Raw genomic sequence first — 12,977 nt, 5'->3', positions numbered from 1 at the left:
ATCCTGGGTTTGATCCCCAGTACCAAAAAAGAAAAGACCAAAAAAAAAAAAAATTTGCAAAGACTTCAATCTCAAAAGTCAAATAAGAAACAAAAGAAGAACTTCTGGGGTATGGGTCAACCTACCACATGTACAGTGATGGTTTAAATTTTTTATTATTGCAGAAAATTGCCTAGAACTTTCACTCACATGTGACTACTGAGCAATGAAATGAGTGGTACAGGTTCACTTGTAAATGCGAAGTACACATCAGGTTTCAGACTCCTTAAAATATAACGTAGGGTTAGAGAGAAGAAGCCTCAGCAAGTATGAGGCTGAGTTTTCAAACCCCAATTCTGCTGGGGGAAAAAAAGGGAATGAAAAAGTAACTTAAAAGACAGTATTGATTACACATTGAAGTGTGTGTGGGTTTTTTTGTTTTGTTTTGTTTTGTTTAATTGGTTATCTCCTTTTCTTTTCACCCTGGCTTGAAATAAGGGCCTGGACACTCTCTTTGAGCTCTTTGCTTAGAGCTAGAACTTGTACCACTTTGAGCCATATTTCCACTTCTGGTTTTCTGGTGTTTCACTGGAGCTAAGAATCTCTTGATTTTTGTCTACCCAGACTGGCTTTGAACTGCTATTTTGTTTTTTGTTTTTGCCACACCTGGCATTTGAACTCGGGCCTGAGGACTGTCCCTGGCTTCTTTTTGCTCACAGCCAGCGCTCCAACACTTGAGCCACAGCGCCACTTCTGGTTTTTGTTGTTGTTTTTGTCAGTTCTGGGGCTTGGCCTCAGGACCTGAGCATTGTCCCTAGCTTCTTTTTTTCTTTTGCTCAAGGCTAGTTAGCACTCTACTGCTTGGACCACAGCACTACTTCTGGTTCTTTCTGTTGGTGTGGTACTAAGGAATCAAACCCAGGGCTTCATGCTTGCTAGGCAAGCACTCTGACACTAAGCCACATTCTCAGCCTCTCTTTGAACAATTTTTTTTTTTTTTTTTTTTTTTTTTTTTTTTTTTTTTTTTTTTTTTTTGCCAGTCCTGGGCTTGGGACTCAGGGCCTGAGCACTGTCACTGGCTTCTTTTTGCTCAAGGCTAGCAATCTGCCACTTGAGCCACAGTGCCACTTCTGGCCGTTTTCTATATCTGTGGTGCTGGGGAATCAAACCTCAGGGCTTCATGTATGCGAGGCAAGCACTCTTGCCACTAGGCCATATTCCCAGCCCCCTCTTTGAACAATTTTAATATAGCTTCTGAATAAATAAAAATTGCATATGTAGCTTGGCTATTTTTCAGAGAGGCTTGACCTAGAAAATTACAAATTAATTTAGGTGGGTTATAGTATTTTGTAAGATTGTACATAATGTATTTCTCTTACTGAAATATATCCAGTAAAGCCAGGTGCTGATGGCTCATGCCTGTAATCCTAGCTACTCAGGAGGCTGAGATCTGAGGATCGCAGTTCAAAGCCAGCAGGAAAGTCTGTTCGATTTTTTATCTCCAATTAACCACCAGAAAATCAGAAGTGGCACTGTGGCTTAAAGTGCTAGAGCACTAGCTTTGAGTGGAAAAGGTTCTGGGAACAGCATCCAGGCCCGGAGTTCAAGCCTAATGACCAAAAAAAAAAAAAAAAGAAAGAAATATATTCTGTAAGATTCTTACATATAGTTTTTTGTTTTGCAAAGTGAACCAGTAACTGTTACTGTTTTTCTCCTACAGAGGAGTGCTTCAGTCACTCATTGAAAAACATTTCCCTGCTCCAGACAGGAAAAAACTATATAGTTTGCTAGGAATTGATCTGTCAGCTCCAAGCAACAACAGCTCACCAAGAGATAGTCCTTGTAAAGAAAATAAGATAAAGAAGCGGAAAGGTGAGTGGTACTTGTTTTAAATTAGGTTCACTGGTGCTGGGAACTTCAAGTAAGTATATAGTAGCTACACATTGAATCATTTGACAAACTAAACATCCTTACGAAATTCGTTCTTATTTTTTCAGTTTTATAGACAGGAAATTAAAGCATAGAAAGAAGAGGTTAAGGAATGTTTCCAGGATCACACATCTTATGAATGATGTATTCATGATGTATACATGAGAGCTAAAATCTGGTCAGAGTTGCCTTTTAATAGACAAGGAACTGCTGGGCAGTACTAGTTCATGCCTATAATCCTAGCTGACATCTAAGAATCTTGGCAATCCTGGTTTGAAGCCAGCCCAGGCAGAAAAGTCCCTGTAAGACTCGTATCTCCATTTAACCACTCAAAAACCAGAAGTGGAACTGGCATGTTAGCTGAAAGAGGTAGAGATAGCCTTGAGCCTAAAGAACCCAAGGACAATTCCTAGGTCCTGCTTTCAAGCCCCAAAGACCAAAGGAACTGAGCAGGACACTGGTGGCTCAGGCCTGTAATCCTAGCTACTCAGGAGGCTGAGATCTGAGGATTTCAATTCAAAGCTAGGCCAAGCAGGAAAATTCATGAGACCTTTTTCTTGGCCAGTCCTGGGGCTTGAACTCGGGTCCTGAGCACTGTTCCTGTCTGGCTTTCTTTTTGCTCAAGGTTAGCATTCTACCACTTGTGCCACAGCATCACTTCCAGCCTTTTCTGTTTATGTGGTGCTGGGGATTCGAATCCCTAGGGCTTCTTGCATGCTAGGCAAAGCACTCTACTGCTAAGCCACATTCCCAGCCCTTCATGAGCCTTTTTTTTTTTTTTTTTTTTTTTTTTTGCCAGTTCTGGGGCTTTGCACTTAGGGCCTGAGCACTGTCCCTGGCTTCTCTTTGCTCAAGGCCAGCACCCTACCACTAGAGCTACAGCGCCACTTCTGGCTTCTTCTATATATATGGTGCTGAGGAATGGAACCCATGGCTTCATGTATAGGAGGCAAGCACTCTACCACTAGGCCATATATATTCCCAGCCCCTTCATGAGACTTTTATCTCCAATTAACAACCAGAAAACCGGAAGTGACACTGTGGCTCAAAGTGTAGACCACTTACCTTAAAAAAGCTCCAAGATACTGCCAGGCCTGCAGTTCAAGCCCCACAACAAAACCACAAATTAAGGGGCCAGAGGTTGATTTAAATTTGTTGTCCTGATTTGTTGTAAGACTTGTGTACTAGCAGGCAGAGAGAGTGCTTACTGCATGTCTTTACTTTTTTCTTTTGACTGAGTTTGACTGAGTTCTTTGAGGCATACAAAAGGTTATTGCTTATTTGTGAATTGTATTGTTACACACATATAAATACTTTTCTCTGCATTTCTCGTGTGAAGTACCCCATGAACTAATATGTCTTCTTTTCATTCCCTTCCCTCTCTTTCTCTTTTCCTTCTTATTTCCTGGTGGACTCTTGTTTGGGGCTCGGAGGATAGGTGAAGAAATAACTCGAGAAGCCAAAAAAGCACGAAAAGTGGGCGGCCTTGCTGGTAGCAGTTCTGATGATAGTGGAAGTGATTCTGACGCCTCTGACAATGAAGAAAGCGACTATGAGAGCTCTAAAAACATGAGCTCTGGGGATGATGATGATTTCAACCCGTTTAGAGACGAGTCTAGTGAAGATGATGAAGATGGTGAGTTCCTCTGTAGATTGCACATAAAAAGTGCATACCTTTCTCTTATTTCTAATCTTTGCTTAGTAAAGTGGAAGTTTGTTTCTGCCTTTTGAAGATTTGAGCCTCTTGTGTTTTATTTTTGTATTTTTGCCTATCCTGGGGCTTGAAATTTGGGACCGAGTGCACAAGGCTAACATGCTCTACTATTTGAGGCACAATTCCGCTTCAGACTTTTTTAGTGGTTAATTGAAGGTAAGAGTCTCACAGACATTTTTCCCTCAGCTGGCTTTGAACCGCAATCTCAAGATCTCAGCCTCCTGAGCAACTAGAATTACAGGCTCAAGTCCCTGGTACCTGGCTATATACTACCTCCTTTTGAAGGCCATTTGTTTTGTTTTGTTTTGTTCGGGGACAGTTCTGTAGTCTGAGCTCTGGAGGGGACCTCATGCTTGCTAGGCAAGTTCCTTGTCATTTGAACCATGACCCTAGTCTTTTTTGCTTTATTTTTCAGCTACTTTCTTTTGATTTTGTCCAGAGCTAGCCCTAGGCTGCAGTTCTTATCTGTCTCCCAAGTTGCTCCCAAGCTGCAGTAAGGCATTGAGCCCTTGCTTCCTAGCTTTATAGTTATTTTGACCCCAAATTTGAAATGGGGCTCACACCTATAATCCTAAAGCTACTTAGTAGGCTGAGATCTGAGGAGCAGATTTCAAAGCCAGCATTGGCAGGAAAAGTCTGTAAGATTCTTATCTCCAATTTACCACTAACAAAACAATTGAAATTGCAGCTCAAGTGGCCAGCCTAGAGGGAAAAAGCTAAGGGACATCGCCCAGTACTTACAGGTGCACGCACACACACATGCGCGTGTGTGTACACACCTCTACTAAAGTTGGTAAGGACCTTACAAATAATTAGTTAACAGTAAAATACGTGAAGGATCACCTCTTGAGACCATTGTGTTTCAGCAACTGACAGATGTATATCTTCTTCACTTTCAGATCCCTGGTTAATCAGAAAAGACCACAAAAAAAGCAAAGATAAAAAAAAGAAGAAAAGTATAGATCCAGATTCTATTCAAAGTGCCTTATTAGCTTCAGGTCTTGGATCCAAACGACCTAGTTTTTCTTCTACACCAGTTATCTCAGCTGCTCCTAACAGTGCACCAGGTATCTACGTAGAGGCTAGTTTTATCTTTGAAGTGCACCATTAAATTATACACGATGTTCCTGCCTGTACTGATTCTTAACATGCATTCTTATTTAGCTAACAGTAACACCAACAGTACCAATAGCCTTATAACAAGTCAGGATGCTGTGGAAAGAGCCCAACAGATGAAGAAAGACCTGCTTGATAAACTAGAAAAATTAGCTGAAGACCTCCCTCCTAATACTCTGGATGAACTTATTGATGAACTGGGTGGCCCTGAGAATGTTGCTGAGGTAAAAAGTTTGACTAGTAGGGCTGTCTATTCTTGGTAACATTTTTGCCACTTTTAAACTCTACTTAAAACTTAGAGAATAAATGATATTTTGAGTATCCTCATATAATTCCTCTGGCAGTTATTGCCCTCATTGTGCTTTAGTTATACCATCCTTAAGCTTTTGTGTTTTCATCTCAAACCTATTTTATGAGAGTTTGTTCTGAGCCCCTCTGTTGTCATGCACCAGTTTGTGACCATGGCTATTTGTTGGCTTTTCTTTTTTCCCTTTTTTCTTTTTGTCAGTCATGGAAGCTTGAACTCAAGGCCTGGACACTGGAGTGACAGCTTTTTTTCTTTCTTTCTTTTTCTTTTTGCCAGTCCTGGGGCTTGGACTCAGGGTCTGAGCACTGTCCCTGGCTTCTTTGCTACCACTTGAGCCATAGCTTGAGCCACAGCACCACTTCTGGCCTTTTCTATATATGTGGTGCGGGGGAATCAAATCTAGGGCTTCAAGTATGCAAGGCAAGCACTCTGCCACTAGGCCATATTCCCAGCCCCTTTTCTTTCTTTTTTTTCAAGGCTAGCACTCTTAACACTGAGCCACAGCACCACTTCTTGTTTTCTGGTTGTTAATTGGAGATAAGAGTTACACGGCCTTTTGTACACAGGCTAGCTTCAAACTGAGATCCTCAGATCTCAGCCTCCTGAGTAGGTAGGATTACAGATAACTTGCCACTAGCACCTAGCTTTCACAGATTTTCTTTTTTTTTTTTTTTCTTTTTTTTTTTTTTTTTTGGCCAGTCCTGGGCCTTGGACTCAGGGCCTGAGCACTGTCCCTGGCTTCTTCCCGCTCAAGGCTAGCACTCAGCCTCTTGAGCCACAGCGCCGCTTCTGGCCGTTTTCTGTATATGTGGTGCTGGGGAATCGAACCTAGGGCCTCGTGTATCCAAGGCAGGCACTCTTGCCACTAGGCTATATCCCCAGCCCACAGATTTTCTTATTGTAGTGTTTTCTACATCCAATGCCAGGTGCATCACCCAAGTTTCCTACAGCTTAGTATAGTACTTGAACTGAGTCCTGCTGTTTGGCTTTCAGATGACTGGACGCAAAGGGCGAGTAGTGAGCAATGATGATGGAAGCATTTCTTATGAGTCACGATCTGAACTTGATGTGCCTGTTGAAATACTAAACATCACGGAAAAACAGAGATTTATGGATGGAGATAAGGTATATTTTCTGAGATGCATTAGAGTAAGCTTTCAAAGGAATCCCGCTAATTTAATGGATTCAATCTCCAGCACTGCAGAAAAAGAAAGCTAATGAAATGTGTCTATTGAGAAATTGGGATTTTTAAGTAAGTGCAGTAATGTATAATCTTACCATATACTCAGTGTAATATGCATAGACCCAATGTAGGTCTGCATAGTTTGAAGCGCTTTTGAATCCTTAATAATGTTTTTATTAAGGGGGGCTGGGGATATGGCCTAGTGGCAAGAGCGCTTGCCTCGTATACATGAGGCCCTGGGTTCAATTCCCCAGCACCACATATACAGAAAATGGCCAGAAGTGGCGCTGTGACTCAAGTGGCAGAGTGCTAGCCTTGAGCAAAAAGAAGCCAGGGACAGTGCTCAGGCCCTGAGTCCAAGGCCCAGGACTGGCCAAAAAACAAAAACAAAATGTTTTTATTAAGGATATTATGAAATTATGTTTTAATTTCATAATATACAGGGTCATGTGGATTTGAGTCTAGAATGAGATTCAAGGATATCCAGATAGCTTTGCTATTTTAAATCTTCATACATGTGTACATGCACACACACACACACACACACACACACACACACACACACACACAATAGTAAGAGAAACAGGACAACTATGTTGATTATTCTAAACTGACTGAAGGGAGGAGAAAGTAGGTATTGGCATACCAAAGTCTACTGAAGGAGGTTATTTATGGCACTGTCCTGCTTGTCCTTGCATGTGTGTGATTTTTCTTTTCTTAAATCTGAAATAGAATATTGCTATCATCTCAGAAGCTGCCAGCTCAGGTATCTCATTGCAAGCAGATCGGAGAGCTAAAAATCAAAGACGAAGAGTTCATATGACTTTGGAGTTACCGTGGAGTGCTGATAGAGCGATCCAACAATTCGGTATGTTCCTAAACTGGATTTCATTTGATGGATTGCTGAGAGCCACTGAGATCATACATATCAGTGTTAAATGGAGACCTTCCTTAAAATCTTAAGATTTTGCATTCGAGGTGTTTTTTAATGCACATTGTACACATAGTGCATTATGAATTTGTTACCTGTTTTAAAACTGTGTAATATGTCTGATAGGATTTTTGTGGTCCTCCTGGCATTTTGTCCAAGACCAGGTTTCTTGAGAGAATCTTTATTTGGGGTTTGTCAGTAGTGGCTACATTCAGCCTTAGAGACTGAAGCTTAGGTACATTGGTACACCTTCCATCTGACATGTTCCTATTACCTAGAGAATACAGACAGCATGCTGTGAGTAAGCAGCATTGTCATGAAGTACAATTGGGTTAGTGGCATTAGTTGTGCTATACCATTGAACAGCTCCACACAAGTTTCATTTCTCTTTGAGGAGTTGTGCTTGTGCATGTAGCTACCAGTCACATTACTGTTGACGGTTTTTGTTCTGTTGTGGCACTATGGAAAACATATGACAGTTTCCCCTTTTTGTGAAGATATTATTTCTAGAGAAATTGGTATCAATGCTGGTAGATCTCAACAGAAACACTTTGTCTCTACCTAATGAAAACAATTAGTGAGGTCTAAAAAATTGTCCTTACAGGAAGAACTCATAGATCAAATCAAGTTACTGCACCCGAGTATGTCTTTCTGATTTCTGAATTGGCAGGAGAACAAAGATTTGCATCTATTGTTGCTAAAAGACTTGAGAGTTTGGTAAGTTTGGGGGTTGTTTGAGATAGGTTTTGGAGATAATCTTTGTTACCTGATTCCTAATTAAAGGACTAGACCCTAAATCAGAAATTTTGTGTTTTGCTAAGGGGGCGCTTACGCATGGTGATAGAAGAGCTACAGAATCTAGAGACCTGAGCAGATTCAACTTTGATAATAAGGTACATTTTGACTTGAAGTGTCTGTAACCTTGTGGACATGTGTACTGTCTTCAGTGACAATAAGCGGATGTGATTATGCTTTCAAACAACTGCTTGTGATTCTGGTTTTGCTTTAATATCATAGCTTTGTGTATGTAGTACAGGTCAAGTGTGCATTCCCAGAAGTAATGTTGCTAATTTATTGAATGTCTTTGTGCAAAGGCATGAAGTAGGAAGTGTAAAAATATACATAAAGGGCTGGGAATGTGGCCTACTGGCAAGAGTGCCTGCCTCTATACATGAAGCCATGGGTTTGATTCCTCAGCACCACATATATAGAAAATGCCAGAAGTGGTGCTGTGGCTCAAGTGGCAGAGTGCTAGCCTTGAGCAAAAAGAAGCCAGAGACAGTGTTCTGGCGCTGAGTGGAAGCCCAAGGCCAAAAAACCCAAAAAACAAAACATAATGATTATTGAGAATGTTGCTCATGAATTTTGGGTGTAATAGTTTTTATTTTGTTTTTGGAACTCTACCACTTGAACCACACTTCAGTGATGCAATTAAAGTGTCTCCAAATGTTGAAATTGTGTTTGGGTTTTTTTTTTACTAGTATGGAAGAAATGCTTTAGAAATCGTCATGAAATCCATTGTCAACCTGGATTCTCCTATGGTGTCACCACCTCCAGACTATCCTGGAGAGTTCTTTAAAGGTAACTTAAACAGTGATTAACTTCTTTCTTTTTCTACTTAAGTGGTATGAAATTTTGAAAATTTAAGGCATGTAGTTTACACTTAATAATTCTGAAACTGAAATTTTAAATTAATTTCATGCTCATTCTGGGGTTAAACTTAGGGCTTGGGCATGGTCCCTGAGCTTCTTTTGCTTGAGGCTAGTGCTCTACTACTTTGAGCCACAGCTCCATTTCTAGCTTTTTGCTAGTTAATTAGAGATAGAGTCTCATGGATTCCTGCCTGGGCTAGCTTTGAACTGAGATTCTGTTGGATTACAGGCATCAGCCACTGGGGCCCATCTTTAGTTGTTTTAAGTGGCATAATAATAATAGTACATTGTTGTCACAAAAATAGGTCATAGCTAGGGGTATGGCTCAAATGGTAGAGCTGATGATTGCCTCCCAGTGTATGTGAGGCTCTGGGTTCCATCTCCAGTTCTGCAATAAATAAATTATTTAAATAAATAAAACTTATGTCACAGTCTAGTATAACTTAACATTAAGTATAATGGACTTAATATTTGCATAATAATGATAGTTCAGACCATCACTCATTGCTAATTAGATGTGTTTTCTGTGTGTGTGTGTGTGTGTGTGTTTAACCACAGTAAACAGTACTGAATATACAGTTATCCTTATATCCTGGTAATCTCTCCTGTAGAATCCATTCCTAAAATAGCTCCCTTTGAATTATTATGTAAGTCTGGAGGTGGAGCCTGCACACCACACTCTCCTTCCTTCCTCCTACTACCTTTTTTTTTTTTTTTTTTTTTGCAGTGCTGGGATTGAGGATTGAACCCATGGCTATGGGGGTGCAGGTGGCATGTACTTCTTAACTGAGCTATATACTAGATCCCTAATATCCATATTTCTTTTTCTTTTTGCCAGTCCTGGACTCAGGACCTGAACACTGTCCTTGGCTTCTTTTTGCTCAAGGCTAGCATTCTGCCACTTGAGCCACAGCACCACTTCTGGCCATTTTCCATATATGTGGTGTCGGGGAATTGAACCCAGGGCTTCATGTATACAAGGCAAGCACTTTGACCACTAGGCCATGTTCTCAGTCCCAAGATCCATATTTCTTAAAGCTCTACCAACTATCCTGTTAGTAATGTGAGTCAGGCATGTTGCCTGTTTAGGTATTATTTACTTTTGCATTACTTACATCTGGCTGGAAGCATTGTGTCCTTACTTATACTGTTATTTAGTCAGCTAGTACTTCACTTTTTTTCTTTAAGGTACTAGTCTTTATAAACTCAGGCTCTCTTGCTTGTCAGGCAGGCAGCACTTCATTGCTGAGCCCTGCTTCCAGTCCTAGTATTTTGTTATTCTTTTCTTTTTCATTGGTTGTAGGCCTTGAACTCAAGAGACTAGGCACTGTCCCTGAGCCTTTTTTGCTCAAGGCTCTTGTTCCACCACTTTTGATCCAAGCACCACTTCTGGTTTTCTGGTGGTTGGTTGATTGGAGATAAGTCTCATGCACTTTGCTGGCTAGGCTGACTTTTGAACCTGGATCCTCAGGTCTCAGCCTCCTGACGATTATAGACATGAACCACCAGCTCCTGGCTATTCCTTTTTTTTTTTCTAAATAAAGTTGATATATAGAGAGATTACAGTTAAGATAAGTAAGGAATAAGGAATACGTTTCTTTTTGAACAATATCACCCTTTCTCTCACCCAGTTTTCTCCTCCATCCTCACTCATAAGTTATGTAGTTCATTTTAACATAGTATCCAATGAGTGCCTTTGCCATTTGTTTACCCTTTGTCCTACCATTTCTTGCCCCCCCCTTACCTTCCCAACGACATATAAATGAACAAACAGAGCAAAAAGGGGAGAAATAAAAACAACAACAAAGAAAAACCTCTTGTTTTCATTTCTTGGATTTCATTGTCTTTTGCTATTCTTGTAAAGTTGTTCAGTATTTATAGGTGATGTCTGCATAGACTGGATTCATGTAGGATGTCCAGGATTGCCATTGGGAATTATGATATTTTAACGAAGGGCTAGGAGTATAGTTCAACTGTAGAAGAGTTCCTGAATTCGATCCATTACAAAAAAGAAAAAGTACATCCAAGAAGAGAAATACTAGACCCTAGTATAAGATTGGAGTATTGTAGGAATGGGCATGTCCAAAATGGTTATAGACGATGACACCATTTCATTGATTTACTTGACATAGAACCAAATATAGATTTCATCTTAATGCTAGAACTTGATCCAGTTTGATTAGATAACAGCTCATCAAGTCATTTGTATTACTTCTTTCATTTTCTTTTTTGCTGTCTTCGAGATTGAACCTAGGGCTTCAGGAGCATGTGAGGCAAGTGCTCCACCACATGAGCTATACCGTTCTTCAACAAGGTTGTGCATTCATTTACTTTCTTGCAGATGTTCGACAAGGACTGATAGGAGTGGGATTGATCAATGTAGAAGATCGCTCAGGAATCCTTACTCTTGATAAAGGTAATATTGTGAACGTCTGTGCACATCTAATTGTTACATGCCTAATGAAGTCCACTCTGGTAAATATGCTTTTGTGAGCTGACAAGCAAGCTTTGAGTTCGAAGTTTTTAACCCCACAACATAGAGTAAACCTGGCTGTGAATATAATCAGCTGCCAAGCTTTTAAAAAATACAGATCCAGTAGTGGAACCCAATGTTACTCAGCACATTCTGGTATTACAGTGGACAACTAAAGTTGAGATTCACTGAAAACTAACATCCTCATGTGTGGAATTGTTTTCATAAAGTAAAGTTGAAGCTGCAAAATGCCTACTTGTACTTGAGCATTGGTGACTCAGACCTGTAATCCTAGCAACTCAGGAGAACTGAGGTCTAAGGATTGTGATTCAAAGCTATCCTGTGCAGGAAAATCTATGAGAATCCCAAGAAAGCTAGAAATGTAGCTGTGGCACGAATGGTAGCATGCCAGCCTTGAAGCAGAAAGCTTACGGAGAGAACCTAAGCCTTGAATTCAAGCCCCAGGATTGGCACCAAAAAAATCCTATTTGTTCCAAAGATGGAATATTTGTGTGTACATGATATTTTTGCACTTTGGAAGGTGAGTGAGGAAGATCCAGAATTCAAGGCCAAACTAGGCTCTACAGTGAGAGACAGACACAAAACAAAACAAAAACAAACAGGCTGGGAATATGGCCTAGTGGCAAGAGTGCTTTACTCGAATACATGAAGCCCTGGGTTCAATTCCCCAGCACCACATATACAGAAAATGGCCAGAAGTGGCGCTGTGGCTCAAGTGGCAGAGTGCTAGCCTTGAATTAAAAAACAAAACAAAACAGGGACAGTGCTCTGGGCCTGAGTCCAAGCCCCAGGACTGGCAAAAAAAAAAAAAAAAAAAAAAAAAAAGAGGGGGGGAGGGGGGAATGAGGGAGGAGGTAACAAACAGTACAGAAGTACAGAAATGTATCCAATACCTAATGTATGATACTGTAACTTCTCTGTACATCACTTTGACAATTTAAAAAAAAAAAAAGCTAGCTATCCCTGCTCACCTGTAATGCCAGCTACTCAGAGGCAGAGATCAGGAGGATTGAAGTCAGAGGCCAGTCCAGGTGAAAGTTAAAAGATTTCCATGTCAACTGACTGCTGAGTATGGTGATAAACGCCTGTATCCCAGCCATGTGAAGTAGATTACAGCCTGGACTGGCCTGAGCCGAAACAGTGGGATCCTATTTGAAAAATAACTAAAGCAAAGGGTGTGAGCTGAACTCAAGTGTCTAGGAAGTGTGGAAGGTCCAGAGTTCAATCTCTAGTATTATCTCCTCCCCGCCCACCAAAAAAAAAAAAAAACCAAGCAAAAAAACCACCAAGCATTTCTGGAGCATGTGCTATCATTTGCTGCTTGCTAGAGGTAGAAATAGACAAGTTAGAGTGTGGCTGGCTGCAAAACAGGCCTAAGGGATATCCGCCCCCCCTTTGTGGGGCTTGAACTCTGGGCCTGCACACTGTCCCTGAGCTCTTTTTTGCTCAGCGCTAGTACTCTACCACTTTGAGCCACAGTGCCACTTCCAATTTTTTGGTGGTTTATTGGGGAAAAGAATCTCAGCTATAAAAATGTTTTGATGAGGGCTGGGAATATGGCCTAGTGGCAAGAGCGCTCGCCTCCTACACATGAAGCTCTCGGTTCCATTCCCCAGCACTACATATATGGAAAACGGCCAGAGTGGTGCTGTGGCTCAGGTGGCAGAGTGCT

General features: G+C 40.9%; 1 protein-coding gene across 6 annotated transcripts in view; it reads left to right on the top strand.

Annotated features, from left to right (window-relative positions):
• Positions 1 to 12,977, top strand: part of Sbno1 (strawberry notch homolog 1) — a 66,080-nt gene that overhangs the window by 30,543 nt on the left and 22,560 nt on the right. For all 6 annotated transcript variants that reach the window (XR_007210479.1, XM_048343096.1, XM_048343095.1 and 3 more), the window contains 10 exons: positions 1,700 to 1,851; positions 3,347 to 3,544; positions 4,522 to 4,689; positions 4,787 to 4,962; positions 6,039 to 6,170; positions 6,961 to 7,096; positions 7,764 to 7,876; positions 7,981 to 8,052; positions 8,641 to 8,740; positions 11,153 to 11,227. Coding sequence is in view for 5 of the 6 variants with exons in the window: in XM_048343096.1 (XP_048199053.1) it covers positions 1,700 to 1,851; positions 3,347 to 3,544; positions 4,522 to 4,689; positions 4,787 to 4,962; positions 6,039 to 6,170; positions 6,961 to 7,096; positions 7,764 to 7,876; positions 7,981 to 8,052; positions 8,641 to 8,740; positions 11,153 to 11,227 (1,322 nt within the window). In the remaining variant the exon portion in view is untranslated. The remainder of the gene's footprint in view (positions 1 to 1,699; positions 1,852 to 3,346; positions 3,545 to 4,521; positions 4,690 to 4,786; positions 4,963 to 6,038; positions 6,171 to 6,960; positions 7,097 to 7,763; positions 7,877 to 7,980; positions 8,053 to 8,640; positions 8,741 to 11,152; positions 11,228 to 12,977) is intronic.

The sequence above is a fragment of the Perognathus longimembris genome, chromosome 3 (assembly GCF_023159225.1).
Source record: "Perognathus longimembris pacificus isolate PPM17 chromosome 3, ASM2315922v1, whole genome shotgun sequence".
NCBI lineage: Eukaryota > Metazoa > Chordata > Mammalia > Rodentia > Heteromyidae > Perognathus > Perognathus longimembris.
This window is presented reverse-complemented; position numbering and strand designations above follow the sequence as displayed.